This window comes from Notechis scutatus, chromosome 2 (assembly GCF_049901735.1).
Source record: "Notechis scutatus isolate UNSWTSFEM ecotype Mainland chromosome 2, rNotScu1.2, whole genome shotgun sequence".
NCBI classification, from domain to species: domain Eukaryota; kingdom Metazoa; phylum Chordata; class Lepidosauria; order Squamata; family Elapidae; genus Notechis; species Notechis scutatus.
The window spans coordinates 237413106-237440422 of record NC_142010.1 but is presented as its reverse complement, the minus strand read 5'-3'; the positions used below and the strand labels follow the sequence as shown (position 1 = coordinate 237440422).

At 34.1% G+C, this 27317-nt stretch overlaps 1 protein-coding gene across 12 annotated transcripts in view; it reads left to right on the top strand.

Moving 5' to 3' along the window:
• Positions 1-27317, top strand: part of MAST4 (microtubule associated serine/threonine kinase family member 4) — a 204744-nt gene that overhangs the window by 139777 nt on the left and 37650 nt on the right. For 5 of the 12 annotated variants that reach the window (XM_087958341.1, XM_087958344.1, XM_087958350.1 and 2 more), the window contains 10 exons: positions 516-604; positions 11502-11571; positions 12649-12669; positions 13590-13668; positions 16319-16476; positions 18774-18849; positions 19327-19536; positions 21400-21501; positions 23164-23296; positions 26627-26694. In XM_087958341.1, the coding sequence (XP_087814467.1) occupies positions 516-604; positions 11502-11571; positions 12649-12669; positions 13590-13668; positions 16319-16476; positions 18774-18849; positions 19327-19536; positions 21400-21501; positions 23164-23296; positions 26627-26694 (1006 nt within the window). The remainder of the gene's footprint in view (positions 1-515; positions 605-11501; positions 11572-12648; positions 12670-13589; positions 13669-16318; positions 16477-18773; positions 18850-19326; positions 19537-21399; positions 21502-23163; positions 23297-26626; positions 26695-27317) is intronic. The other 7 variants (XM_026670565.2, XM_087958345.1, XM_087958351.1 and 4 more) reach the window with 3 other exon arrangements.

Genomic DNA, 27317 nt, shown 5'->3' with positions numbered 1-27317 from the left:
GTGGTATATGCCACATCTATTTACAACAAGCAGAGATGTGAAATTTGTCTCAATAATTAGATTTTTAATTGGTATATCATAAAACAGATCAATCATTACTCTGTTTGACATAAGGAAATCTATAAAGACACAATTACATTGTGTTAATCATTTTTTTCACAATCATTTTTTTCTGGCCTTTTCCCTTACCTTTAAGGTCTTTGCTCTATATCAAGTAAACTTGCATTTGTAACCTTGAAGAGGAAAGTGGAGGATGAATATGTTTGCTGGATAATGTATTAAATGTGGTTTAATTTATTTTATTACATTTTCCCTGATATATAGGATATACACTACTATGCTATTTCATATATAAGATAACTCTAGGATTTATTCCTTCTATTTCAGAATATAACAAGCTTGTAACGTAGTGTTGAAATAGATGACACTGATGCTATGTATTTTGAGTTATTTAAATATTAACTAATGATTTACAATGTATTATCATTTAATAACCAAGTACTCTCTTCTTATAGTTGCCGGACAAGTAATCGAAAAAGTTTGATCTGTAATGGACAGTCTTCAGCTATGCCTCGGCCCCATTCACCACTTTCTGCTCATGCAGGTAATACCATTGCTCTTTTAAAATTTGTTTTAGTATTTTCAAATTTTCCTGAACAATAATTTGAAATTTTGTATAAATGTATAGCATGTGATACGTTTTAATGTAGAATTTAATAATATGAAATACAGGTTTTAATATTTATTGCAATGAATAAGGCATATCTATTTGAATAATTCTTGCTTATAACTACAGCAATAGTCATTGATAAAGTAGGAGTGAAAAAATGTAAATACTGTAATTAACGCATTATGCAACATTGTAATTGATAATTGCATCACTAGTTGATTTCTCTGTACAATTGAATAGCTGACATCAGTTACCCCCTTTAAACTAAATTGGTTGTTGTTATTGATCGGACACAGTACAAGATAAAAACATCTGCAGAACTGACATAAAATAGATTTGGAACTGTAACTCAAGGCAAAACAATTGCAGTTGACATTAATTGTAGATGGCATAGGTTTATAGATAGGGCTTTGCTGCATTCATTTTTGGTAGATACTAATAAACTAAAAGAAAGTACAAATAAATATTTGGTAAAAGGTTGGGTAAATCACTGGGCCAATCACTCTCTCTCAGCTTAGCTCACTTCATAGAGTTTTTGGTGGCGGTAAAAAATAGGAAAATACAAGCTGAATAGTCAAGACCTTGTTGATGATCCAAGCTCTGTAAAGGACTTTGGAATACTCATCTCTAATGATCTAAGTGCTAGAGCCCACTGTAACTACATAGCCAAAAAGGCATTAAGAGTTGTTAACCTAATCCTATGTAGCTTTTTCTCTGGTAATATCACACTACTAACTAGAGCATACAAAACATTTGCTAGACCAATACTTGAACACAGCTTATCAGTCTGGAACCCACATTATGTATCTGATATTAGCACAGTTGAGAAAGTCCAGAAATATTTCACAAGAAGAGTTCTCTACTCCTCTACTCATTGTAGAATACTCATTGTTGAAATTCTAGACCTAGAAAACCTTGAGTTACGCCATCTTCGGTCTGATCTAAGTATGGTATATAAAATCATACATTGCAATGACTTACCTGTCAATGAATACTTCAGCTTCAACTATAACAACACAAGAGCACACAATAGATACAAACTCAAGGTTAATCGCACCAAACTTGATTGCAGGAAATACGACTTCAGCAACAGAGTGGTCAATGTCTGGAATACTCTACCTGACTCTGTGGTTTCTTCCCCAAACCTCAAAAACTTTAACTTTAGACTGTCTACTATTGACCTCACCCCTTTCCAAAGAGATCTGTAGGGGGCGTGCATAAGCGCACCAATGTGCCTACCGTCCCTGTCCTATTGTTTCTTTTATTTTTCTTATATGTACTCATTTCATGTATTCATAACTATGTATATACTTATACTTATTATCTTGTAAGTGATTGACAAATCAAAATAAATCAATAAATAAATAAATTAAATAAATAGAATTAGGGCAATGGAATGTGTGGCTGACACTTAAGGGAGGAGGGAAAGGGATACCGCTTAGGAAACAATCAAACAAGAGGGAGGAGCCTGAAGTAGCTTTATTATTATTTTATGAAAAATAATAAAAAGAGCATTAAAAAATCTTTCTAAAAATCTAGTTAAAAGAGGTTTTCTAGAATAGAAGAAAGGTAAAAGTACATATGCTACTTCTTAATGTCGTCCTATCCACCTTAGTGAATATCTTTCAAGAATAGAACCTCAAAGTACCTTTCTGACTGTAAGGTAGAGGAGGAAGCATTAAAATATACCATCGTAAAGATCCTCTTTTCATTCAAGTTAATTAATTTATTAAGTTATTAAATGTTTATACCACATGACTCCCAATGACTTTAAAAACAGTTTTAAAATGTTTTTATGAACACAAAACCAGGACAAACAGAAGAAACCAAGAAAACAAGCCCAGATGGAAACAAAGAAAGGGGGCAATCAATCATCCTTGCCAAAAGTTTGGACAAAGAGCTACATTGGAAAGGCATGTAGGGTGGAGGCCATTCAAATATGGGAGGTGAGGTTGTAATGAGTAATGATTAGGTGGCACCTTACTCCAATATTTTAAATAATCAATACTCCTTATCATTTTCCTCCTTTGTGCTGAATTGGATTTATAGAATCCCATGAATTTATGAAGTTGGTTATTATTTTAATATAGTAATAAATAATTAATATATTGAAAGGCTAAGATACCTGAACTGTATGAAAAGATGACTAATTAAGTATTTAAAAGGAGATAAAATGACTTGAACTAAATAGAAATTAAACCAATAATTGGAAATATGCATCCAAGCCTGTACCTTAATCAAAATGCATAGTAGGGTACTTTGTAGCACGAGTTACAATTACTTATACTAAAAATAATTACCCTCTTTCTAAGGACTAGCATCTTCACATACCATATCTCCATTTTATTAGAAACTTGATCACAGCTTTTGGACAAAATTGCAATTGAAATAACTTGTTTGTCTATTCAGTTCAAAAACTGAAATAAACATTAAAACTCCTCTGTGTATTCCCGGTCATTCATTTGAGTGGCATCTTCAGGAGTTAGAACCATGATACTCAACCTCAAAGTTCAATCATTGTTAAAACACACAGTGCCCAGCTGACCATGAGATGTACCAGCTCCAGCTACCCTGTTCCAGAGATGCCTTTGCCTCTGCTTGCCTGCTGATCATATTTGCTGGAACTCCCATGTCACTGTCATGCCCCTGGTGGAGACTGACTCTGAGGAAGAGGAGGAACAGCCAACAGGGAGTGGGATTGTGGCTCCAGAGATGTGGAGGAGGCTGGGGAAGGGCAGAGGCTGGCTGAGCAACCAGAAGAGGATCCAGGCCCATCTCCTATCCATCCTAGGGCACGCAGAGAGGAGAGGATCAGGGAAAAGCGAGGTCTACTCAGGAAGAGATTACCATGATCCTCCTCGTGGCTTTCAGCTGGGAGCTATGTATATAAGTTTGTAACTGCATAGTCAGAATTGCTGGAGTCAAAGTTTAATGTTTTCTTTGAAAGAGGTTTATCTTTGCTGGTGTTCTTCCCATGGACTCTCCTCGTTTATCTTCCTGGAATATATGATTAATTATCTTGGCTTGCTTCGGAACTCTCATCAATGCGGTTTGTTTTGGTTTTCTTTTTGCCTCATTATTTACTTTTGTGACTTTAAACCAGGGGTGGGCAAACTTTTTGGCTCGGGGGCCGCATTGACTTTTAAAATTTGACAAACGGGCCGGGTCAGCACAACATTTTTTGGGAATCGCCCCCCCCACCCTTCCCCCCCTTCTTCTCCTCCTTCCCCTCCCCTCGGAGGCCCCCTGAGTCAGGAGTTGCTACCGCCGGCGCAGCTCCGCGCGGCTCCAGTCCCGCGTTGCCTCGGGAAGGGAAAGGCAAAAAGGAAGAGCCCCGGCGGCGCTTTGCAACGGCAGCAGCGGCACCGGAGGCTCAGGCTCAGTGGCTCCTGGTTTTGCCTTTCCCTTCCCAAGGCAACGCGGGACTGGAGCCACGCGGAGCTGCGCCGGCGGTAGCAACTCCTGACAGCCCCAGCCGGACACCTGAGCGCAGCCCGGGCGGAACTGCCTGCTGCTGCTGCGGGCGCTGCTGCGGGCGTCTGGCTGCCCAAGTAAAGAACCGCACCAGCTCAGGGCAACTGAGGAGCAAGAGGGGAAGCCAAGGTGCTCTTTTCATAGCAGTCAACTTCGCTCTCTTTTGCTCCAGTTAGGTGCTCCCGGCATGCACAAGGAGCATGAAGGGAGGCAAACACCACACGGATGCATTTTAAAAGTCAGAGAACTTTGCCCAAGACTTCTCGTGTATTCAGGGGCTACACCTCTCCCAACGATGAGTTGGTGGCGATCTAACAAAACGTCTTCCAGCTCTTAAAGATTGACTTTAAGAGCGCCCCCATGGAAGAAGCCAAGAACGAGAACAAAAGTAGAGGCGGCGGGGGCAACAGGGACATGTGATGGGTCCCTCCACGGTCCCCTCCCAGGTGACAGCCAGGGCTTTGGCACCTACTTTTTTCCTGAGAGGTGCGGTGTCTGCCTCCCTTCATACTCCTTGTGGAGGGACACACATGCCCCGTCACCCCTGCCGCCACTACGTTTGTTCGACTTCTTCCATGGGGGCACTCTTAAAGTCGACCTTTAAGTCGTCCCAGTACATCTGTCCACCTGCCCGGCACCCGCCCTCCCGGAGCACGCTTTCTTCCTTCTCCTGGAGAATGTGCCTCTTCCAGCCCGGCCTGGCCCGGCCAGCCAGCAGGTGACCACATGTCCTGGGGCTTGTCGTGAGATGCCTGCAGTATGCTCTGTTCTATGTGTCAGGCCCAGCAAATCCGAGCAGCCGGCGCATAGAACAGGGTGGTGCCGGACCATTGGAGAAGCGGAGCAAAGCCGGAGATTAGTAGCTGCCTCTTTCGGCGCAGAAAGCTTCCCCCAACCAGCCGGCTGGTCTCCTCCTCCTCGGCCATACAGAACAAACAGGCAGAGAAGGAGGAGAGCAGCTGGCCAGTTGGGGGAGGCTTCTTGTGCTGCGAAAGACACGGCTAATGATCTCCGGCTCCGCTCTGCTTCTCCAACATCCGGAGCCGCCCTGTTCTATGTGTCAGGCCCAGCAAGTCCGAGCAGCCAGCGCATAGAACAGGGTGGTGCCAGACCATTGGAGAAGTGGAGCAAAGCCGGAGATTAGTAGCTGCTTCTTTCGGCGCAGAAAGCTTCCCCCAACCAGCCGGCTGGTCTCTTCCTTCTCTGCCTGTTCTGTATGGCCGAGGAGGAGGAGACCAGCCGAGAAGCGCGCTGCCAGGCGGGGGCCACGCGGTGCAGGGCAACACGCCACTGCTCGGCCCTGGCAAGGGAAAGCAGTGGGTGTTCCCCGGGTGGAGACCTCGGCCCCTCCACCAGGGAAGCGGCTGCCCAGCTCCGTGTTGTGTGTGCGATTTTTTGGCCTCTTTTGGCCGGCCCTGATTTTTTTTCCAGAGGGGAATATATTTTTTTCAGAGGCGGGCCGTATTAAAATGACCAACGGGCCGGATGTGGCCCGCGGGCCTTAGTTTGCCCACCCCTGCTTTAAACTGTGCCTAATAAAACAGTGAAGTTAAGTTGAAGGCATTACCAGACTTTAATATATGTTTTGGGTTTGGGGTTATTTTGAGAGACGACAGGTCATCACAGTCACCTTCCATGACTTGTCTTGCTTTGCCTGCCTTGTTCTTCTTTCCTGATAATTTCCTTGTACTCACCTCAAGATTGGGTAAGATAAGACTAAATTGCTCAGAGACTCTTTGTCTTCTGCAGCCCTTAGTAAGACTTGCCACTTTGGGAAAGGATGATTAAAAAAAGAGTATCTGCTGGTGACATCTGTCATGAAACCTGGCCAACTTGACTAGGCCAAGAAAGCACCTTACAATGCAAAGCATGATCGAATGCCATCCTTGCCCAAGCAGCAGGAACAAACCTCTGCGAACCATGCTTATGGTTGTGCTTCAGAAATAAAATAAGGTTGATATGTTTTCTTAAATGCTTACTCCAAGGGACTGCCATCTTTGTACTGCACTAGCACTAATTTCCCCATTTTGCATTACAAAGATCAGATTCCATTTTCAGTTTAGCAGTTCTGTTTCCATTTTTTTGCATACCTTGAACATGTTGAAAGGCTCTAGAATGGCCTGCAGCAACTATTGATATGCCCACCATTCTTATTGTCCAGGACAAGAGACAGAGACATACGACTTCAGCAACAGAGTGGTCAATGTCTGGAATACTCTACCTGACTCTGTGGTTTCTTCCCCAAACCCCAAAAACTTTAACTTTAGACTGTCTACTATTGACCTCACCCCTTTCCAAAGAGGTCTGTAGGGGGCGTGCATAAGCGCACCAACGTGCCTACTGTCCCTGTCCTTTTGCTTCTTTTATTTTTCTTATATGTATTCATAACTATGTTTTTACTTATACCTATTATCTTGTAAGCAATTGACAAAAATAAATAAAATAAAATAAACATGTAGTTTTCAATGTCTATTTTTAATAAACTCATGGAGTATTATAAAATCAGATTGAATTTGTAGCTTCCCATAAAAAATATTTTCTTTTCTAGTGCATTCATATTTTCTTCTAGTGAAAAAAATATTTTGGTTAAATGAATTCCTATAAGACGCTAATGCTGTTTCTTTAATATTGAATGGCCTGAGCTGAGAATTTCATATGTGCACAAAACTTCATTCCAGACCTGGGAAAATAGCCCATTCCTAGGAGCCAAATCAATTATTTAGCTGTCACTAATATAAGGAAATGAAAACACATACAGTACTTCATATTCCTGTGCTGGAGGATGGTTATATACATCTCCTTACATTTAAAAGAAGGTCAGTATGTAATAATAAAAAACAATTTCCGGTATTTTACCAATAGCCATCTGCATTTTTGTACTTCCATATTTCCCCAGTCTCTGGTGGGCCCAGAGAGACAAATTACAGATTGAAAGATTTTCTAAAATCAAATCACCTGCTGCTTCCACAAGACTTTTTAGTGAAAGTTTAGTATTTTCCTTAACTTGGAATCAAAAATATGTCTTCATATAAAAAGTTATTGTTTTTGTATTTAAATATTCTTACCTTCTGGCGTAATTAAAAGTATTCCCTAAATATTTTTGCAAGCAAATATTGTTCCTTAAAAAGTTACTTTGCTATCCAGATGCATAAATAGCAGGTCAAACCTTAAAACATTTATTTTGAAAAATTACATGAATTATAAAATTCCTGATTACATAAAATAATGCACATGCTGCAATAGCAACCAAGTTTTCAGGATTAAAAAAAATTTCAAGAATAGATGTGCATGTGCAATGATATTCCCCATATAATAAGTTCGGATACATTACTATTTTAAATATTTGTGTGTGTGTTTATGTGTGTCTGCCTTTGAGTTAGTTTGGATTCCAGGGGAAGCAGCTGATAAGATTTTTGTAAATGGTTTCTTCCTAAGAGTGAGAGAAAGATTGACTAGGTCAAAGCCATCCTAAGGTGGGATCAGAACTCTAAAGTTTTTCAGTTTTTAGCCTGCTGCCTTATCTATTATACCAGATTGATTCACTCAGTGATGATTAGCTACTCTCGTGTCAGTGTCTCTGTGAAGAACCTGTGTTAACAACGTATATAATGTCTGGCCTCATTGATTAGGTTTAAATAGTAGTCAGCAGTAGTTGCAAACTACACTACACTTTTGAAGTCTTTGAAAGCAACAAGCTCTGGAACAATAAGATTTAGGATGGACAAATACTGAGAGAAAATATGTGAGTTATGAAGGTTATAGCCAGGGCTCTAATTTTAATATTTTTCCCCTCAATTGCCACACAATTAAATATCCCACAGCAAAAAAACCTTCCTTTTTTAAAATCTTGTATAAAAGTTTGTCCACCAAGAAGATTCTTTGCAGCCAGAATAAACTGAGCCCTTAAAAACAGCCAGGTAGATATGGGGAAGTGAACTGAACAGAAATAATTAACTAAGAAACATAATAGATAACAGTACTATTAAAAATATATTACTTTGAAATGGTTGGACCAAATGCAGTTCCATCATCCCCTTTCCTTTTATTTCTTCCATTCCCCATGTTGAAATTGTGGCCCTGCTGGTCAACACTCCCTTTTTCTCAAAGAAAGAAAGAAAAAAGAAATAGCATTTGAAACTCAGGAATGAAGCATTGCTTCTCATCTCATCTCCCAAGTATACAAATAGGGCTATGTTGTACATTAATTTCCCCTGACAATTCTGTTTCTTCCCTGCCTGATTAGTTTGTTTACATAATTCATGTTGTAAAACAGTTTCAGTGCTTCCTCGTTGTTTTCATTTAGATCAGAATTTTCCCAAGAACATAGGAGCTTTTTAAGAAAAACAACAACACCTCATCAACATTCCCTTGATAAAATATGAACTTCAGTAGTCATAATCAAGACTCCTGGTTTATTTGGGGGAAAAACAAAGCTTGAGAAGGGATTAAAGAGTTAAGAGCTAGGTAAAGAGCTAGAAGGCTAAACTGTTTTAAATGACAGAAAATATTTTCAATCTTTTTTTAAAAAAAAAGTAGCTAAAAGCAACAGAAGGTAAAAATATGAGTCTAACAATATTTTTAAAATCTGGCTACTTAGATTCTTCAACCAAAATGCCCATTAAGAAATAACAAATTTCAGTGTCCCTATTTAATATTCTTTTGTATGTTTAAATCTGATTTTCATTAGGCAATCTTTTAAGTAAGGGGTCTTGTTCTATGATGTAAATCATGTAGCTATTCTATTTAAATTGGGAGAAGCTAATAGTTAGGACTGAAACCATGCAAGTCTTTTCAGAATAATAAATATCCAGTCTTTCATTTTAACAGATTTATATTCTAGATTAGAAGAAGCAGTTTAAATATGTAAAACAGAAATATTTTAATTTGGTCAGTCAGGCTAAAAAAAATTATCTTCCCTTATACCAAGGTACAGATTAACCAATTATATAAAAGAGGTCCAGTCATTCAGTGGCTTAAAGACGCTGTATTTGCCAGCCTGAAAGGGTCAGCTCTCTGTATTCCAGCAGTTCGAGCCCTAGCACTGCATGATGGAGTGAGCTCCCATTATTTGCCTCAGCTTCTGCAACCTAACAATTTGAAAACATGTAAAAATGCAAGTAAATAAATAGGTACCCCCGTGGTGGAAGGTAAATGGCATTTTGTGCAGTAGCAAGGAACCAACTGGCACTGGACCTGCCCGAATGCAAGGCAAAATTGGTGTAGAAAGCCCTGGATAACACTGATACCTGCAAAATGTTGTTAGCCACCCTCTGTATGGAGCTAGCTTAACCCCTGCAGTGGACCCCGAATAGCACGTGAGTGAACTAAACAAACTGGCAATCCTAGGCAGCCAACCTACTAATAATAACATTGTAAACTCCCTGGCTCTCAATGTATAAACACCATATGCTAAATAAATAATAACACGTTATATACACTATAATTCATTTTCATTTGTAGGAGATTTTATGTTATACAATCATAATTAAATTGGTAGAACATTTTATAGTAAGTAGTTAATCAATGAAGATCTGATATGTCTTCATATTTTAAATGATATGCTTTGTTAATAATTTATTAAGTTAAAAAAACAAATACTGAAACAAAGGTTGAAAAATGCAAGTCCTATATGCAGTAACTCAACTGTATTCAGTAAAGTGGCATGATATATTTTTGTGAAGCACAGTAAAGGCTTATCAAAGAATTTCTATACAGATATTAATTCATTTTCTGTCAGGCATTGCCGCTTATAAAAAGTTCAATTTTGTTTTGTATCACATATATTTTGCCTATAGAAAATCCACACACTCCAGTTATACATGTTGAAGGTAGAGGAAGAAGTAGATATCAACCACTGTCTGCCAAGCATTCTCAGTGTTTAGTAGCAAGTTGAATGGTTTTATGTAGAGCTGTGGTGGCACAGTGGTTAGAATGCAGTTTGGAGGCTGACACTGCCTACTGCCAGGAGCTTGATCCTGATGGGCTGAAACTTGACTGAGCCTTCCATCCTTCCAAGAACAGTAAAATGAGGATCCAGATTTTTGTTGGGGCCCTTAGAGAATGCTGTAAAGCACTATGAAGCAGTATATAAGTCTAAGTGCTATTGCTATGTGAGAATAGTAAAAAAGCCAAAGGAAATGCCAATAAATCTTCACAATAAATCACATCTTTACATCATTCCAAATCATCTCTACATGGCCTGATCGTTCTAGATTTTTAAAAAAATCAGTACAAAGTAGAACAGAAATATGTTCTACCTAATGAATTAAACACGTGAAGCCCACATTACTTTATCTGTAAATAATGATGCTGTTATGGAAATAAAATAAAGTTCCACAGGTGATGTAATTTGTGTTTGTTTAATGTTTTAATAACAAAATGACTTATATTGGTACACATGACCAATTTGCATCATTAGTTTAGAAAGAAAACTAATATATTGCATATATTATTGTAATATGTTATATTTTAATACTCTTTGGTCTAAATATATACTTAAATATATTTTTATACTTAAATATAGAAATTATATTTTCTGCTGAAGAAAAAAAGGAATTTGAGGAAAATAATGTGGGCTCCATTGACTTGTTTCTTCAGTCCACCAAGCACATGGTTCCCTGGAGAAATAAGGTCCGGGATAAGAAAAAAAAATGTTATTCTTCACTGTCTTAGCTGCTTTTTCATTTGCATTTATTTAATATCAGTCCAAATTTTTTAAAAAATATGTTTGTGGGAGATTTCTCACCAAATTATTACTACAGGTAGTTCTAAACTTTAAAACACAATTGAGCCCAAAATTTATGTTGCTGAGTGAGAAATTTGTGAAGTGAATTTTGCCTCCTTTTACGACTTTTCTTTCCACACTTGTTAAGTGAATCACTGCAGTTGTTAAATTAGTAACATGGTTAAGTGAATCTGTCTTTCCCATTCACTTTGCTTGTCAGAAGGTTACAAAAGGTAATCACATGACTCTAGGATACTGCAACTGTCATAAATGTAAGTCAGTTGTCAAGTATCCAAATATAAATCATGTGACCATGGGGAGGTCATAAGTATAAAAAATGGTCATAAGTCCCTTTTTTCAGTGCCCTTGTAACTTTGAACAGTTACTAAGCCAACTGTTGTAGTCAAGGACTACTGTAATCACATTCCTTGAATTAGGACATAAGATACCCTGCCAGGTACCTTAATTAGACCACAACTCAGTTTTATGTAAGTATATATGGCATGGAAGATGTGGCAAGAAGTGGCATCTAAATGAGAAATAATAATTGGAATTTATAACAGATTCTTCTTGAACCTTGTGATTTATGGAACTTTTTGTTAAGACATTTTATATTCAACTTGTTCATAACAGGCAGCAGTCCTCAAGACAGTCCTAGAAATTTTTCTCCTAGTGCCTCAGCCCACTTCTCTTTTGCACGAAGGTAAGAAAATATATGCTTACAATGTCAGAATTATTATCAGAAAAATATTTTGATACGCATCTTTAATGATAATGCTGATGGTTTGACTGTTTACTGTTAGCTTATTTAGTAGTTTCTTGATTGGATATTATTTACATCTTGATTTTTGATCTGATGTCAATCTTGATGTTAATCTATGCTGATCTGGGTGTTAATTGCTAGTGGGGAGGTTTTGTTTTTTTAATTCCAACCAAAGACAATCCACAACCATTCCTATCAACACTGACAGTGCAAACCACTAGAATATAAATTGAGAGCATATCTTCTAGCACTGATAATGTTACCTAGTTCGGTAATAAAACGTTTGTAAGGAACAACCAAACTCAGAGAGCACGAAGACCCTTCGTTTCAACCCTAAGCTATAAATATTCTCCTTTGTCAATGAGATACATAATCATTTGCAACAAGCTCTATTGCAAATTATGTTATGGTACTCCGCCACTGTCTTTCTATAAGATGTTGTCTAATCTCACCCATTCCATAAGTAGAAAACCAGTATGCATATAGAATAATACTGATTGAAATATAAACAAAAATAAATAACAGTGAAATTTGACGCTAAAATAATTTATATTCTTGCTCTATATATAATTGAATAACCTCCTTTCCCCTTCTAATAGTGTTCCCTATTGAAATATTTAAAAATCAACATAATTTGGGAGCAATTGATGCTTATCTGATGCCTGAACTCAGTTGATTCAATCAATTGATTCAATTTTTCCCATCTTCATTATGTGAGAAAAATCAAATTAGAGCACCTCCATAGCATTATCAAAAACTTTATTCACAGGATACTTGAATAAATTTTATAAATAACCAGGGAAGCCTGGAAGAATTAGAAATTTGTATCATTCAGTTCAGTATCTCTTTGTACATCAAAAATTGTTAACATTGGTAGTCAGATTTTCTTTGTTAGAGAAATCAACTGTAACAATTAATCCCACTTGTTATTTGAAGATTCTGTGTAACTTATCCATACTTTAAAAGTTGTCCTTTTGTATTTCTTTCTAATTATATTTGGTACAATTACATTTGCAGTCATGGGCATCGAAATGAAAGGTAACTATCTCTAACCTGTACAAGCTGTGCTCACTGTTGTAGCCATGCCTGTGCAAGGCTGAATCGGTCATCACAGCAAGTCCAGATACAATCTGCAGCTATTCTGTATTCTGCCTGCTTCTTTTGCCTCATAGAGAGAAAACAAGGAGTGCTTGTGTGGGGTGTTTCTGTGTTTCTTTTCCATGTATGTGTATTTAAACTGGATTAGGCACATATCTTTGTGGTAGATAAAGTGTTACATTCACATGTAGGATTAATATACCTGTGTTTCTGCATGCTGAATTCTGAACAATGTTGAGCAGAGATTTCTTATATGGTAGTTATATCATTCATATTATGCATGTAATTTGCTGTAAAGTCTAGCTTGGTTGAGTTTCCTGATGTCTGTATTGTTGATATTTGAGAATAATATTGCTTGGCAGTAGTGAAATTTAAAGCATAAGCAACAGCGATGTATGTGTTAGATAAATATTTAGACTGTGACTGGGAATGAAACTAGGTTGGTAGTTCTATGTCTCAAATTTCATTACATGTATTAAAGATCAAAAAAATGTTCCATGCGATCAATATTTTGCCAAAAATATAATGATCTCTGTTTCATTTTTCAAATAAAATAATTATTATTTTGGATTTACTTTAACTGTCAATCTACATGTGTTATATTTAGTACGTAGATTGTGATGGTTATCCACTGTTTTCTCTATTTTCTTCCTAGTCAGCATTTTGAATTGGCCAATCAGAATGATGAAGTCTTCCATTTGTTTCCAAACATTTGCACATGCTTTAAAGAAATGCACTGAATAAGGCTTGCTTATAATGCTGTAGTTTCCTTTTGGTCAATATTGCATAAACCCAATTTGAATATTTTGGCATGGTAAAATTGCAGTTGTATTTTGTGACTAAACTCAAATACACTTTAGGACTGATGGACGGCGTTGGTCACTGGCATCTCTCCCTTCTTCTGGGTATGGTACAAACACTCCCAGTTCAACAGTTTCAGTAAGTGATTTCATATTGGCTATTTTCTGTCACATATTTTCAGATTCAGCTGTTTTAGAAAACTGGGAAGTTTTCGGTAGTATTGACAAATAAAGAATGAGCTCTGACTGTCTGTCTGTCTGTCTGTCTCTCTGTCTATGTATGTATGTATGTATGTATGTATGTATGTATGGTATTCAGCTTTGTTCGGGTATTTTCCCATGTCATTGTAGTTGTGGTTTTAAAGTTGTAGCAACATTTCGGCAGAATCTCATCTGCCATCATCAGACTTGTATATTGTGTTTGTCTGTGAGTCAGTCTTTCACAGCCGTTTCTGTTTTAAATTTGGTGCTAGCCTACTGCTGTGCCAGAATGGTTTTTTCTTCATCCTGATTGGTTGGGAGTCTTGGACTGTGTTGATTGGTCTTGGAGTTTGCTGTGTTCTGCTTGATTGGTGGGTGTTTCTAATATCTTCTGTCTGTTTTGTAGAGTTTGTTTTCTTTTGTCTTGATTGGCTGGCAACATTGTGTTTCCTTTATTGGAGGCTTGTAGTGCATTTACCTGAAGCCAAGCCGCACTAAAAGCCTCCAATACAGGAAACACAATGTTGCCAGCTAATCAAGACAAAAAAAAACAAAAACGCTACAAAACAGACAGAAGATATTAGAAACACCAATCAAGCGGAACACAGCAAACTCCAAAACCAATCAACACAGTCCAAGACTCCCAACCAATCAGGATGAAGAAAAAACCATTCTGGCACAGCAGTAGGCTAGCACCAAATTTAAAACAGAAAAGGCTGTGAAAACCTGACTCACAGACGAACACAATACACAAGCCTGATGATGGCAGATGAGATTCTGCCGAAACGTTGCTACAACTTTAAAAGCACAACTATAATGACGTGGGAAAATACCCGAACAAAGCTGAATAACATACATACATACATACATACATACATACATACATACATACATACATACATACAAATAAAACCTGTTGAAAAGTTTGATTGTAAGTGTAGAGCTAGTTGTGTCATTTTTTCTACTAGATAGATAGAAATTGAGTGATGATGCTAGAAAATCCAGTAACTGGGTGTGTAAATTTCTATATTGGAATATCAGAAATGTGCCACACATTCCAAGATCAAAACATTTTTAGCCAACATTTTGAATAAGATCAGAATAGCACTGGAACAGCTATATTTCAAGGTCAAAGCAGGATATTTTGCTTTCCAATAAATTTGAACTTAAAATATTTTGCACATTTTTACCACTTTATTCTTTATTTTCTATTTCTATTTCTATTTATTATTTATTATTTATTATTTATTTTCTTTTATAAAAAATTCTAGAAACATTATTCAAATAAAATTTAATTGGTCTGATTTAAATTAAATACTTATCATAATTTCAGTACTGAGTAGCTCAGTCACCTATATAACTGCTTCTTTTCTTTCTATCTATTATAATGGAAATGCTGAAGAAAAGTCTGTGGTTTCTATGTTGATAGCATAAGTTAGCGGCTAGCCTCAACAAATCTATCTAAAACAGTTTATAACTGAACAATATGAACCTGAAAACTTGTAATAGATAGATAGATAGATAGATAGATAGATAGATAGATAGATAGATAGATAGATAGATAGATGATAGATAGATAAATAACATGATATAAGAAACAGTATTTATTCTTATATGGCCACAATCAGGTTATGTGAGTGAGAATTTCAATAATCTTAAATAGAATTTGTGAACATGTTGGTAAATGAGACAGAGATTTAAGTGACCTAAATATACAGCTGATAGATTAGTCCATCCATTAGACTTTGAATATTTTACTCTAAAAAATCTTGTGTTTGAGTTATGGAAGGTAAGATCTGTTTGTTGTAGTGAGAATTGTATGACATTTTTTCTAATCTTTTATTATTATCTACGTAAGACTTAATGCTGCATTAACCATTAGGCAGTCATTTTTGCATTGATAAATTTGAATTACTTCCCCTGAAATAAATCCATCTTTTAATAAAGTGTCATATTCATTGGAAAATATGCTTGGTTCCTAATATTATGGAATATTATCTTAATTACTCAACTTTATTAATATTTATTTTTATGATGAACAGTATTCAAATAAAGCAGAAGGAGTTATGATTAATTGCATCCCTCCATTCTTAGGTTATTTATCAAATTCTGCTATTTTAAAACTTTTAGAAAAATCTTATAATGAAGTGCTTTGGCAAGAGGTTTCCAGAGAGATTTTACATTATGTGCCATTGAAGAGATTCTCCACTAAATACTCATCAATTTGAAACTGAGCAAAGTTTATTTCACTAGAATATGTATGAGATAGTAAACATATAATTAAGAGAAAACCTGTTTTTCATTAATAGCTTTTTTCACAGTTAATTTTTTTTAATGTTATATTTTAAACAAAATCATAAATATGAGTAATTTTTCAGGAAGCAAACATTCTAATTTGTGAATTTAAATTCCAAGTGCTCTGATTTAGCACATTTTATGGTCAGTATGGAAAATATTAGAAATGCAATATTGTACATTTACATGTAAAAAGAAACTTCTTTGTATACTGTAACCTTGTTGATAAGTGAGAAGAGCAGATTTTTATTTTGACTATTGGTACAAATTAATATTTCACATGTTTATTGCAGTCATCTTGTTCTTCTCAAGAGAAGTTACACCAGTTACCGTATCAGCCAACACCAGACGAACTTCATTTTTTATCTAAACATTTCTGTGCTACTGAAAGTATTGCTAGTGATAATAGATGTAGGACTACTCAAATGAGGCCACGATCCAGAAGCCTCAGGTAGGTTTACTTTTTTTTAGAAGTATGACTTGTATCTTGGTATAGGAACTTGTGAAAAATGATCGGAACACACACACACACACACACACACACACACACACCAATATTATTAATGCGATAATAAACAATAAACAATTATGCAATAATAATAAAGAATATTATACTGGTGTTTGAGATGCCAGTAAAAATTTAACCCATCATGTTTTATATTGTTGTTTAAAAAGGAAAATAGATTCCAAAAGGTACATTTCACTGTATAATTCTGCAGTATTTGTATAAAGTCTAGACTTTTACTGTTAAGTTTGTAATTTTTATTCTGGTGAATTTCTAGTCTAATAATCTTTAGAAACATGATTAGCAATGGACATTAGAAAAAATGTATTATATATTATAAGATATATTAAATATATCTTTATCTTAAACATATATTGAATGACAATGTAAATTATTTGAAATCTCCAAATTTAAAGAAAAACATGTAAATATATTTTGTTATTAAAATATTTGAGTACTTTTAACTTTTAATAAAATACTGTATTCATGACTAGTAGAATACAGTGTATGGAATAGAGGTTTTGCAGGCAAAAGCTATTCTTATGTTCGTGGTTCGCTACTTTGATTTTATTGAATAGCAGCACAATATAATTGAACAGGGGACCGTAATTTGTTTGTCAGAATAACCAAGTCAATCTAATGCAAGCATGCAGTGAACCCTGATCAGATTTCTCTGGTATCATCTATTACTTTAATCAGAATTTAATGGAAGTATATAGATTTTGGATGAATGGGAAAAAGAAATATTGTTTGACAAGACAGGGCTAGATTGATAAAGGTAAGCTGGTGTTTTATAATCAGGTCTTGCGATAATACATTCTGTTTGACAGAGAGGAATTTTAATCTGAGAAGAGATAAATATTGATGGTGCCATTTTTGCAATGGATACTTTATTTTGATGGATTTATAGCTCATTAAGTATTTTGATTAACATTTTAAATTTGGAATGAATAAAAGTCCACCTCCTACTATAAACTTTGTAATTGTGTGTGTGTGTGTTTCTATATACATGTAAATATTTTCTTTTATTAGAATAATTTTCCTGATAAAAATCCAAAATACCTACAAAATTCTTATAGTCTTGGTCTCCAGGTATACCAAATTGTGGAGAAATCACAAAAAAGTAATCAATTTCATGATATTTATTTTATTTTATTTATTTATTTTTCACATTTCTGAACTATCCATCTTCTCCCGAGGGATATACTTTTTCTCCTATTCATTGAATTCACATAAATACAGTACATTGTTTTATCAAATATTTAATGGTAATAATAAAAAAAAACCACAGGAACACTTGTTTGACTGTTCCTTTAATCATACTTGGAATAAGTGTCACTTTGTTGAGTTGGGCGGCTATATAAATTGAATAAATAAAATAAACCCAAAGGCAATAAAGAACATTGTAGCATTTTAATATCAGGAATAATATTAGGAAGTAAGTCTCAACCTTGGGAACTTTAAGATGGGTAGATCTTGCCGGCCAAGGAATTCTGGGAGCTGAAGTCCATTCATCTATTTTAATTCATCCTGTATATTAAGAGGTAACCTTGATTAAAAGTTTTTTTCTTAAAGTGTTATTCTGAACATTGCATAAGATAAATCAGAAGAATTTTATGGTAGCCTTTCTCCTTTTTGCCTAGTACAGTATTTATTAGCTAAGATCTTTATTATAAGAAACAAAATATCAGAGCTGGCTTCAGCATATCTCTGTCCTACCAGTTCCTAAATTAATAATACTTTAATATCTTTATCAATATATAAATATGCCAAACTTAACTAGTAATAATATGAATATTGAATGGTTCATGAAATAATTGCTTAATAATAGTCTAAAATTTTTCAATGTATTGAAATTCTGTTAGAAGATATTGTGTTTTATCTAATATGTAGACAATTTGGCACCATTAATAGAAAGTTAAAACATTAACAGGTTTCAGAAAACTGCAAACTTGCAGGAGAAAAAAAGGGAAAAGTACATTAAAAAAGATAATGCTATAAGTTGACTGTATATGTGTGGTAGGTGCAAAGTGCTAATAAAACATAGTCAAAAATTGGCAATGAAACAGAAGCCAAGTAAAATAAGATATTGTTGGCAGATTGGAAAAATAAACAGAACCTGGTCCCATTATTTGGGCAGATTGTGACTTGTAATAAACTGACTGGCTATCAGTGGAAAATATGGACTATAAATTTTAAGTTAATTTAGAATGAGATTCAAGGGTTAATTTCTTTGCTTGCAGTCCTGGACGTCCTCCTGCCTGCTGTGATCATGAAATTATTATGATGAACCATGTGTACAAAGAAAGGTTTCCTAAGGTAACAAAAATACAAATTGTATCTAGTGCTAATTTCACAAGAAAACCATATGAAAAAACATTGTGTTATGTTTCAGATTAAAATAATCCCAAATAGCTTTGTTCTTTTAAGTTCCAGAAAAGGTAGTAACTTTTGACTTTTATGTTAGCATTAAATTGTAAAGATTTCCTTATTGACATGGCAGGAAAATATATCTGGAATCAATAAGTCTATATATATTATACATATGTACATTTCCTAATTTATAGGGTTATATTTTATTTATTTTTAATAGTTTATTTCAAATATTTTAAATAGTTTTATTTGTGTGTGTGTTATCTTTATAGCTTTATTATTAATATCTGATTAAGTTCAATGTTTTATTTATAATTCAAAAGTACATTTCTTGGTTTTTGCCTGTGCTTTTGTGCAAAATTTGATTTAGAAGCTTAAGTTCATTAATACCTTGATTAAGTCTAAAAAACATAAATTATACAGGCTACTGCTCAAATGGAAGAAAGGCTTCAAGAGATTATCACCAACCATTCTCCTGAGAACATCCTTCCTTTGGCAGATGGAGTGCTCAGCTTCACCCACCATCAGATCATTGAACTGGGCCGTGATTGCTTGGATAAATCTCATCAGGGTCTTATTACCTCACGATATTTCTTTGAATTACAGCACAAATTGGATAAGCTCCTACAAGAGGTATAATCAATTAAAGTTTCATAAATTGCTGAGCAAAGATTATTTATTTATTTTGTGCCTTCAAATCACTGTTTACTTCTGGTGACTGCCTGGACTAGTCCCTGCTGTTTTCTAGGCAAGGTTTTTTCAGAAGTAAACAGATTTTTTTTTTTTGACATTTTGGCTAAGTAGATATTGATTCCATTACAGTTTTTCAAGACTTTTCTTTGGCATGGAATCATTGTCAACTACTCTGCTAGTTAATATTCTTTAGATGTTTAAAATTTATGAGTAAAATGCATGAAGGTTTCATAATTTTGCATGTCAGAGTATTTGACTGGAATTGTTTCTAGGTTTTATAGGCAAATGAGTCTATGTTACCCATTCTAATACAATGTCAACAAATATTTCTGACAAGTATGGTTTTATGTGGTAAATCAGCAAGGAGAAACATATTGAAATAATGCTTCAGTTTTTACCTAATGCTTTAATGCAGTGGAATGATTTTGATATTCTTAATTTATGGATAAGGTTACCATTGATTCCCAAGCACATTTATAAACAGTATCTTTAGAATCAAATGGCATTTTTATGGTTTTCATTTATGTATCCTCTATTTTCTGTCTGATTTACTGTGTTTATCAACCATGTAGTCTTGCAAGAAAGCCTGCTGTTTTTGGAACTAGACTGTGGGAATACAGTTTAGTATTTTGGTGATACATTTCAGTCAGTCCCCAGCTGTGACATTCAGTGATGGCTGTATCCCCTGCTGCTTGGCACATTGTGATTGCAATGCATGGCCTAGGGAAGTCACAAGGCATCTGAACAGTTTTGTTTAGCTGACATTTCAGGAGTTCTCAGGTCAAGGTTAACTGAGTTTTATTGCTGGCATTTTTTCACTTCACAAAAGCTTTGTTCATAGTTTCATTTAAGCCTTTGATACTGATAGTAATATATTTGGTATGTAGCTTTTGGTAGACAGATATCTCTGAAATTTTGACAGTTAAAATAATTTATCAATTTCTTCTATTATTATAATTAATTAATGTTTGGAAAAGCTGAATTATAAACTAATTAAATCTATTCAAAATCTGTTATTATTTTTATCTTAATTATAAATATTTACAAACTTTTTATTCATGAACAATACAAATGTTTTAAAACCAAATGTCAAGGAGTGACTTGTAATCTGTTTAATTCAATTCCATATCCAAATAATTGTCAACCACTGGAGATTGTAAGTAGTGTGTGGAATTTGAACTTCATCCTGAAACTGCTTTGAAATGAAGCAAAAAAATGTCTTCTTGAGATATGAACAAAGGCATGTAAGAATATTTCACCCAGGAAAAAACATATGGTGGGGGTGGGGTTGCATTTGTTAGATTTTTGGAAGTCTACTCTTACAAGTCAGTTTTGGATGCAGTACAAAATATAGAATTTATTTCCCCATTTATCTCACTTAGATCATTCATTTATTGTTACTTCTCTAAATTTAAGGGTATTTTGGGGGCCACATCCAAACTTTCTGGCGTCACTCATTGTGGTAAAACTGCCCTAATAGATCAAATCAGTAGGGGTCCTTTCACATTATGTCTATTTCTATAATTTCTTCTCTAGCTCTCATTGTTAATTTGGACTGTTTATCTCTCTAGGTATTAATTTCCTATACCATAGAAATTAACAAATGATAAATGGTAAATATCAATAATTTATGCTAAACAGTAATTGTTCACTTACGAATGTATTGGTTTTCTCGAATGTTCAAGATTGTTGAGATGATGTTGAAATAATATAGTTTATTTAATTCATTATATTTAGTCTATCATATTAGTGTTTCTTTGTGTCCATGTTTAATATCAAGACTATTTTAATGCTTTTTAACAGGCCCAAGAACGATCAGAAAGTGGAGAATTGGCATTTATTAAGCAGCTTGTTCGAAAAATACTTATTGTCATTGCACGTCCTGCTCGTTTACTTGAATGTTTGGTAAGATTATGTTTGCTTTAGATAACTTTGACAGCTAGTTAAGTATAGCATATAAATCATAAACATAAAAGTTCATGTATTGATTAAACTTAAATAGCATTAAATATACACCTGTCCAATAAAATGAGCAATTTCCTATATTAATAATGATGAGGACTATCCTTGGCTCTGGCTGAAAATAGGACAAATTTATTACGTCTGATTTAATAGATATCTAACAAATGTTCAAAGCAAATACTGGATTTGCAGGCTCTTTAGGGTCTGCCAATTGTCAGTAATATTAGTAAGAAAGTGATGAAACTGCCATGCTTTGTCCTGATACATTGCTTAAAAACATGACAATACCTTGAATAACATTTGGGACTTTGATTAAGACCCAGATACTGTCAGAAACAGATAATATCTGGCTAATATAAGGACAAACCATATTACTTATGGACATACTACTTATGTCCTGTAATGCATCAGGATATAACTGTGTACATACTTATGATAACATTGAGGTCTAAATAAATCTATTACACATAAAATTTCAACTAGGCAATATATTAAAAATCTGGCAAAGAAAACATACACAATTTCAGAGAATGAATGCAATATAACTTGAACTTACACATGATTGGATTGAATAACTCTAAGGAAAAAGGAAATTTAATCATCAGATGATCTGGTGAATGTTAAAATAACAATCAAATTCCGTATAATTCACTGTTATATTTTACACTTTAAAGTTTACAGAAAATTCTGTATGGGTAAATGGCCTTGTAATGGGTCCTTTATGGTTCATAAACATTTCATTACCAAACTAAGTTTTATTTTATTTATTTATTTATTTGTTTGTTTGTCAAACATGTATGAGAAAACAAGTATAAGTATGAACATAACATATAAACATATAAGTATAAGTGTATACATAATAAATGAGTATGAATAAATGGGAACAGTAGGACGATAGACACACTGGTACACTTATGCAGATCTCTTAGGAATGGAGTGAGGTCCACGGTAGACAATTTAAGGTTAAAGTTTTTGGGGTTTGAGGATGTAACAACAGAGTCAGGTAGTGAGTTCCAGGCATTGATCACTCTGTTGCTGAAGTCGTATTTTCTGCAATCGAGTTTGGAGCAGTTTACTTTGAGTTTGTATCTATTGTTTTCCCGTGTATAATTGCGGTTGAAGCTGAAGTAGTCGTTGACAGGTAGAACATTGTAGCAGACAATTTTGTGTACTAAGCTTAGATCTGTAGGCACCGTAGTTCTAGGTTGTCCAGGTCCAAAATTTCGAGTCTGGTAGCATACGGTATTCTATTGTGAGCAGAGGAGTGGAATACTCTTCTCGCTCAATTGTATTAATGTCTGACACACACACACACACACACACACACACACACATTCATTCACAGGATAGATTAAGTAAATTGAGGACTTTTTTGCCAGAAGTTTAATTCTATTTTTTCCTCCTATTCTCCACTTCAGAAATTATATGTAGCAGTGATCATGTTTATAGGAATTGCTATACATAAAGTTGTTTTTATAAAGAATCAATCAAAAATAACAGCAACCATAAAACAGAAATGGTTCTTTTCCTGCAGCAAAAAGTAAGTTAATGTCTACAGGGGTAAGGATAAAATCTCCAATTCATGTTTACTTCCTTTTCCATTAGGAGTTTGATCCAGAAGAATTTTACTATCTTTTGGAAGCTGCAGAAGGCCATGCAAAAGAGGGGCAAGGTATTAAAACTGACATCCCTCGATATATCATAAGTCAACTGGGTTTGAATAAGGATCCTTTGGAAGGTATGATAATATAATAATATAGTAAACACAAATGATTTTCTTATTTTGATCATTTTTGGGGTATTACCATTTTTATTAATCTTGCATATTTCAATATATGTATCTAATACATCACGGGATTTATTTCCAAACAGACCTTTGATAGACAAAATAAGTTAAAAGATTAGGCTCATTCTTTGTTCATCTCAGAAAACAATTGATGAGTTAGTCAGGGCTTAATATCAACTGTTTCAAAGAAGGCATATTGGGGCAAGATGTTTAATAATGTTGTCAAAGCTGGAATGAATGAAAATCTGATCAGATTGTAGGCCATGATAATGAAGCATGATGAAAATCCAGAATTACAGTAGAACACATCAAAACATTAATAATTGGGGCAATTTTTAATTATCTTCATGTAAAAACCTGAAAGAATTTATTGGACAATTAATGAAGTAGAAGTACAAATTGAAAAAGAAACAATGACATCTGTCTCATAAAAATAAACTAGTTTTATAATAAAATTGAATGTAGCACAAATGCACTTCACTGTGCATAATCTGTTAACTCTGAATCATGAATATTTGGCAAATTGAATGTTTATATTTTGACTTAATGCTTAAGTCAAATTATTTGCCATTATGGAAATATAGGTATCCAGGACAATATAGTTTTATTTCTATGTAATATTCAATTAGTATTAATAATAGTTTGTTGAATAAGCAATAGCAGGTTTATGGGTTTATAAATTATGCTAGGGCAAAACAAATTGCATTTTGTTTTGTTTCATCTATCATACTTGAACCATAAGGTTCAGGTTTATCTATCTTACTTGAATCATAATATATTTTATTTCTTCTTCCATCATAAAAGTTTAAAAGCAATCACAGCTTCATATTGTTTTGAAATTAGACACATTCATTTTGATTTTTACAAATCCAGAATTTCAACCACAATGTCTTTATTTGTACATTTTAAAAAGAAAATGTGTTATGTAAGTCTGAATGTCAGGTAGCCTACTTACCCCACATTGTAGCATCACATTCTAATAAAGTGTGTAAACTAAATATGTAATCTACATGTTTTAGAATAAACAGATTTGAATAAGACTTATTCTGAAATTATTATATCAAATATTTCAGCTTCCATATTCAAGAAGGTATCATTGATCAATTATTTTTACATGCTTTAGAAGGAGCCAAACAAATATATCTCGAGGGAAATACATTTCAGAGCAAAATGAAATTAGGTTTAACTGAATTATGGTCCTTAGTTATTATAAATTGGATATATACATATATAATATTTGATAAAACAATTAAAATAGTAACAAGGGAGTATTCAGTTTCTCTCTAGGATCAATATAAATTTAGTACTGCTTTATTTGTTGTGCTGTATTATGGAAACTTTATAGTAGCCAAGTCTACAGCTGCTGATTTATGTTATAAAAGCATATTTTAAAGAAGGACATTGATTTTTCCCCAGTTATAATATATTTCTTTGCTTCCAATGGAATTTTCCAGTAATTGGAATTAAAATTGCATCTTTTACTTTTTTGTCCGTTAGGTATAGTTTCTTTTCAAATAAAATGATGCATGCAGCTTTTGCAGATAACGCTAGATAAAACTATTTTTTACACAAAGCAATAAATAGCAAATTCATCATTTATTGGAGTGTGGTCATTGTATTTCAGAAATGTTCCCCAGGTTGAAATTTTTCCCTGTGGCTTTTAGATTAAATCTTTACCTTTTTGAATTACGATTCTTTAGAAATGGTTTAAGTCAATAAAATAAAAAAGCAGATGTTTAATGGTATTTAGATGAGTTTAAAAAATGTCTTCAGGCGTTGCAAAATGTTTCCGTAGCTTTCAGCTTTAAAAGCTGACTTGGTTTTATTCTATTATTACCTACTGTTTACAAATAATGTGTACTTCTCAGATAATGGTTATTTTTTTTATAAAAAATAGGATACATAACTGAACCACTTTGATTTTCTATTTATGAATATAAATATGGGATTGACAAAACTGTCAAAGTACATTACAATGGCTTGGTTTTTAGAAAATGAAAAACAAACCAAAAGCTATTTCTCACAGCACTTCTTTAATAAAGTTTCACATTTATATATTGATAGTAAAGCTAATCTCAAGTTTTATGTTTTTGTTCTAAGTGTCCTTCATCTTAAATAAAAACATGCTGGGTTTGATTTGAAAGAATACCCTCCAGGCATGTTTGACTTAGGTTGTGATTTAAATAAATACATTTTGGATTATGAATGCTATATTTGCTATGATAAGATCTTTCTCTTTGTGCTTTCAGCTTCAAAGTAAACAAGTTGTGTCAATGTTTATAATTGTGTGTACAGGTAGAGCTCTGTTAATGATGGTAATTGGTACCAGAATTTCCATTGCTAAACAATGTGGTCATAAAGCAAATCAAATAGACCATATTGCTTTATGATGGCAATCCCCCATTGCCATCATTCAGCAAGAATAAGAATGATGATTGTTCAGTTGTGACCGACTCTTGGCGATTCTATGGGCCCTGCCTCTCCACATCTTTTGATCTTGCACTACTTTGAAAATATAGATCGGTTCTCCCTAATAATTTCTTCTTTCTGCTAACTTGCCATGATTGCATGTTATATCAACATGTAGTCTGGCAGCATAGGATTAAGATAGATAGTTAGGTCTTATTGAAGAGACATGGGAAAAATTTAAAAAGTTTCAAAACTTTAGAATTACTGTAGTCATGTTAATTACATATCATAAATAAAAGAAAAAAATAGTTCACACTTAAGATTGTATTTACGGTTTCTACCAATAGCTTCTGCAGAACAGAAACTACTGGTGGAAATATACTCTGAGATTACAATGGAAAGTATGGGGAAGATAATTAATTATTCTTAATACTAAGCCTTAAAATCTAATGATTTTTTTACTAAAAAAAAAACCAATAGCAGTAATTTATGGAGCATCCTATAAATGTGTATGTTGTTTTAAGATGCCAGTGCATCAGAATTCAAAAGCCACACTGAGCAAAAATTCGACTAGATGGCCTATAAATGACAGTGATTTTTGATTCTCAGTGACCCAACAGTTCATTCAAAGCCTAATTTGTTTGTTTTTATATTGGTGCATTTGAACTTTATAGAATCTAACTTAACATTGATCTTAATTTAGTGTATCTTGATGTGAAAAGTTGATACCACTTAAGAAGATCCTGAGTTAAAATTTTTCTTTCCATCTTAGAGACCAGGATATAGTGCATTACATAACATAAAACAATACTAATAAAACTTAACTTAAAACTTTAGAATGTATTCTAAAAAGGATATTCTTTTTTCTGATAGAAATAGCTCAGCTGACTAACTATGACAGTGGAGCAGCCGCCACTCCAGAAACAGATCAACCGGTCAGTGAAAGTCTCTTGTTCTCTTGTACTTTTACTATTAAACAAATAGTTTCTGCTTTGGCTGAATTTACCCAAAATGCAAATGATATTTTTAAGTTATGGGAACAATCATAACAAATTAGCTCACCCTTAATGATAAGCAACGTATGTCATTGCTAAGTAAAAAAACAAGCTGTATTTTAGCTTAATGTTATTTGGGAAATAGCTGTTTTTTATATTCAGCTGTCATACAAAAGTAAATAAGGCAAGAATATGGATCTGAATCAGCACCTGTGTGTTCCTTCAACAACTGAAAAAATCTTGTCCTTTCCATGTTGCCACTTTACCATTCACTTCAAAGTACAGACATAAAAACTCTTAATGCTGTAAGACAAAAAAAATAAGTTTAGAGAAAACATTAAGTATTAGATGTTAATGATGATACTGTATTTCTCAGCTAAGACTGATTGTAATTACTTTGTTATCTTGATGATGTTAAACGCTTTGTAAGTAATATCTAAACACAGTATGCAAATAATCATTGATAAAATAATGGTTTGTAATATATTGCTGGGCATTACCGAAAAGACAGTATTTATTTGATGAATGGTACTACATCTGAAGATCTGCTAACAATAATAGATTAAATG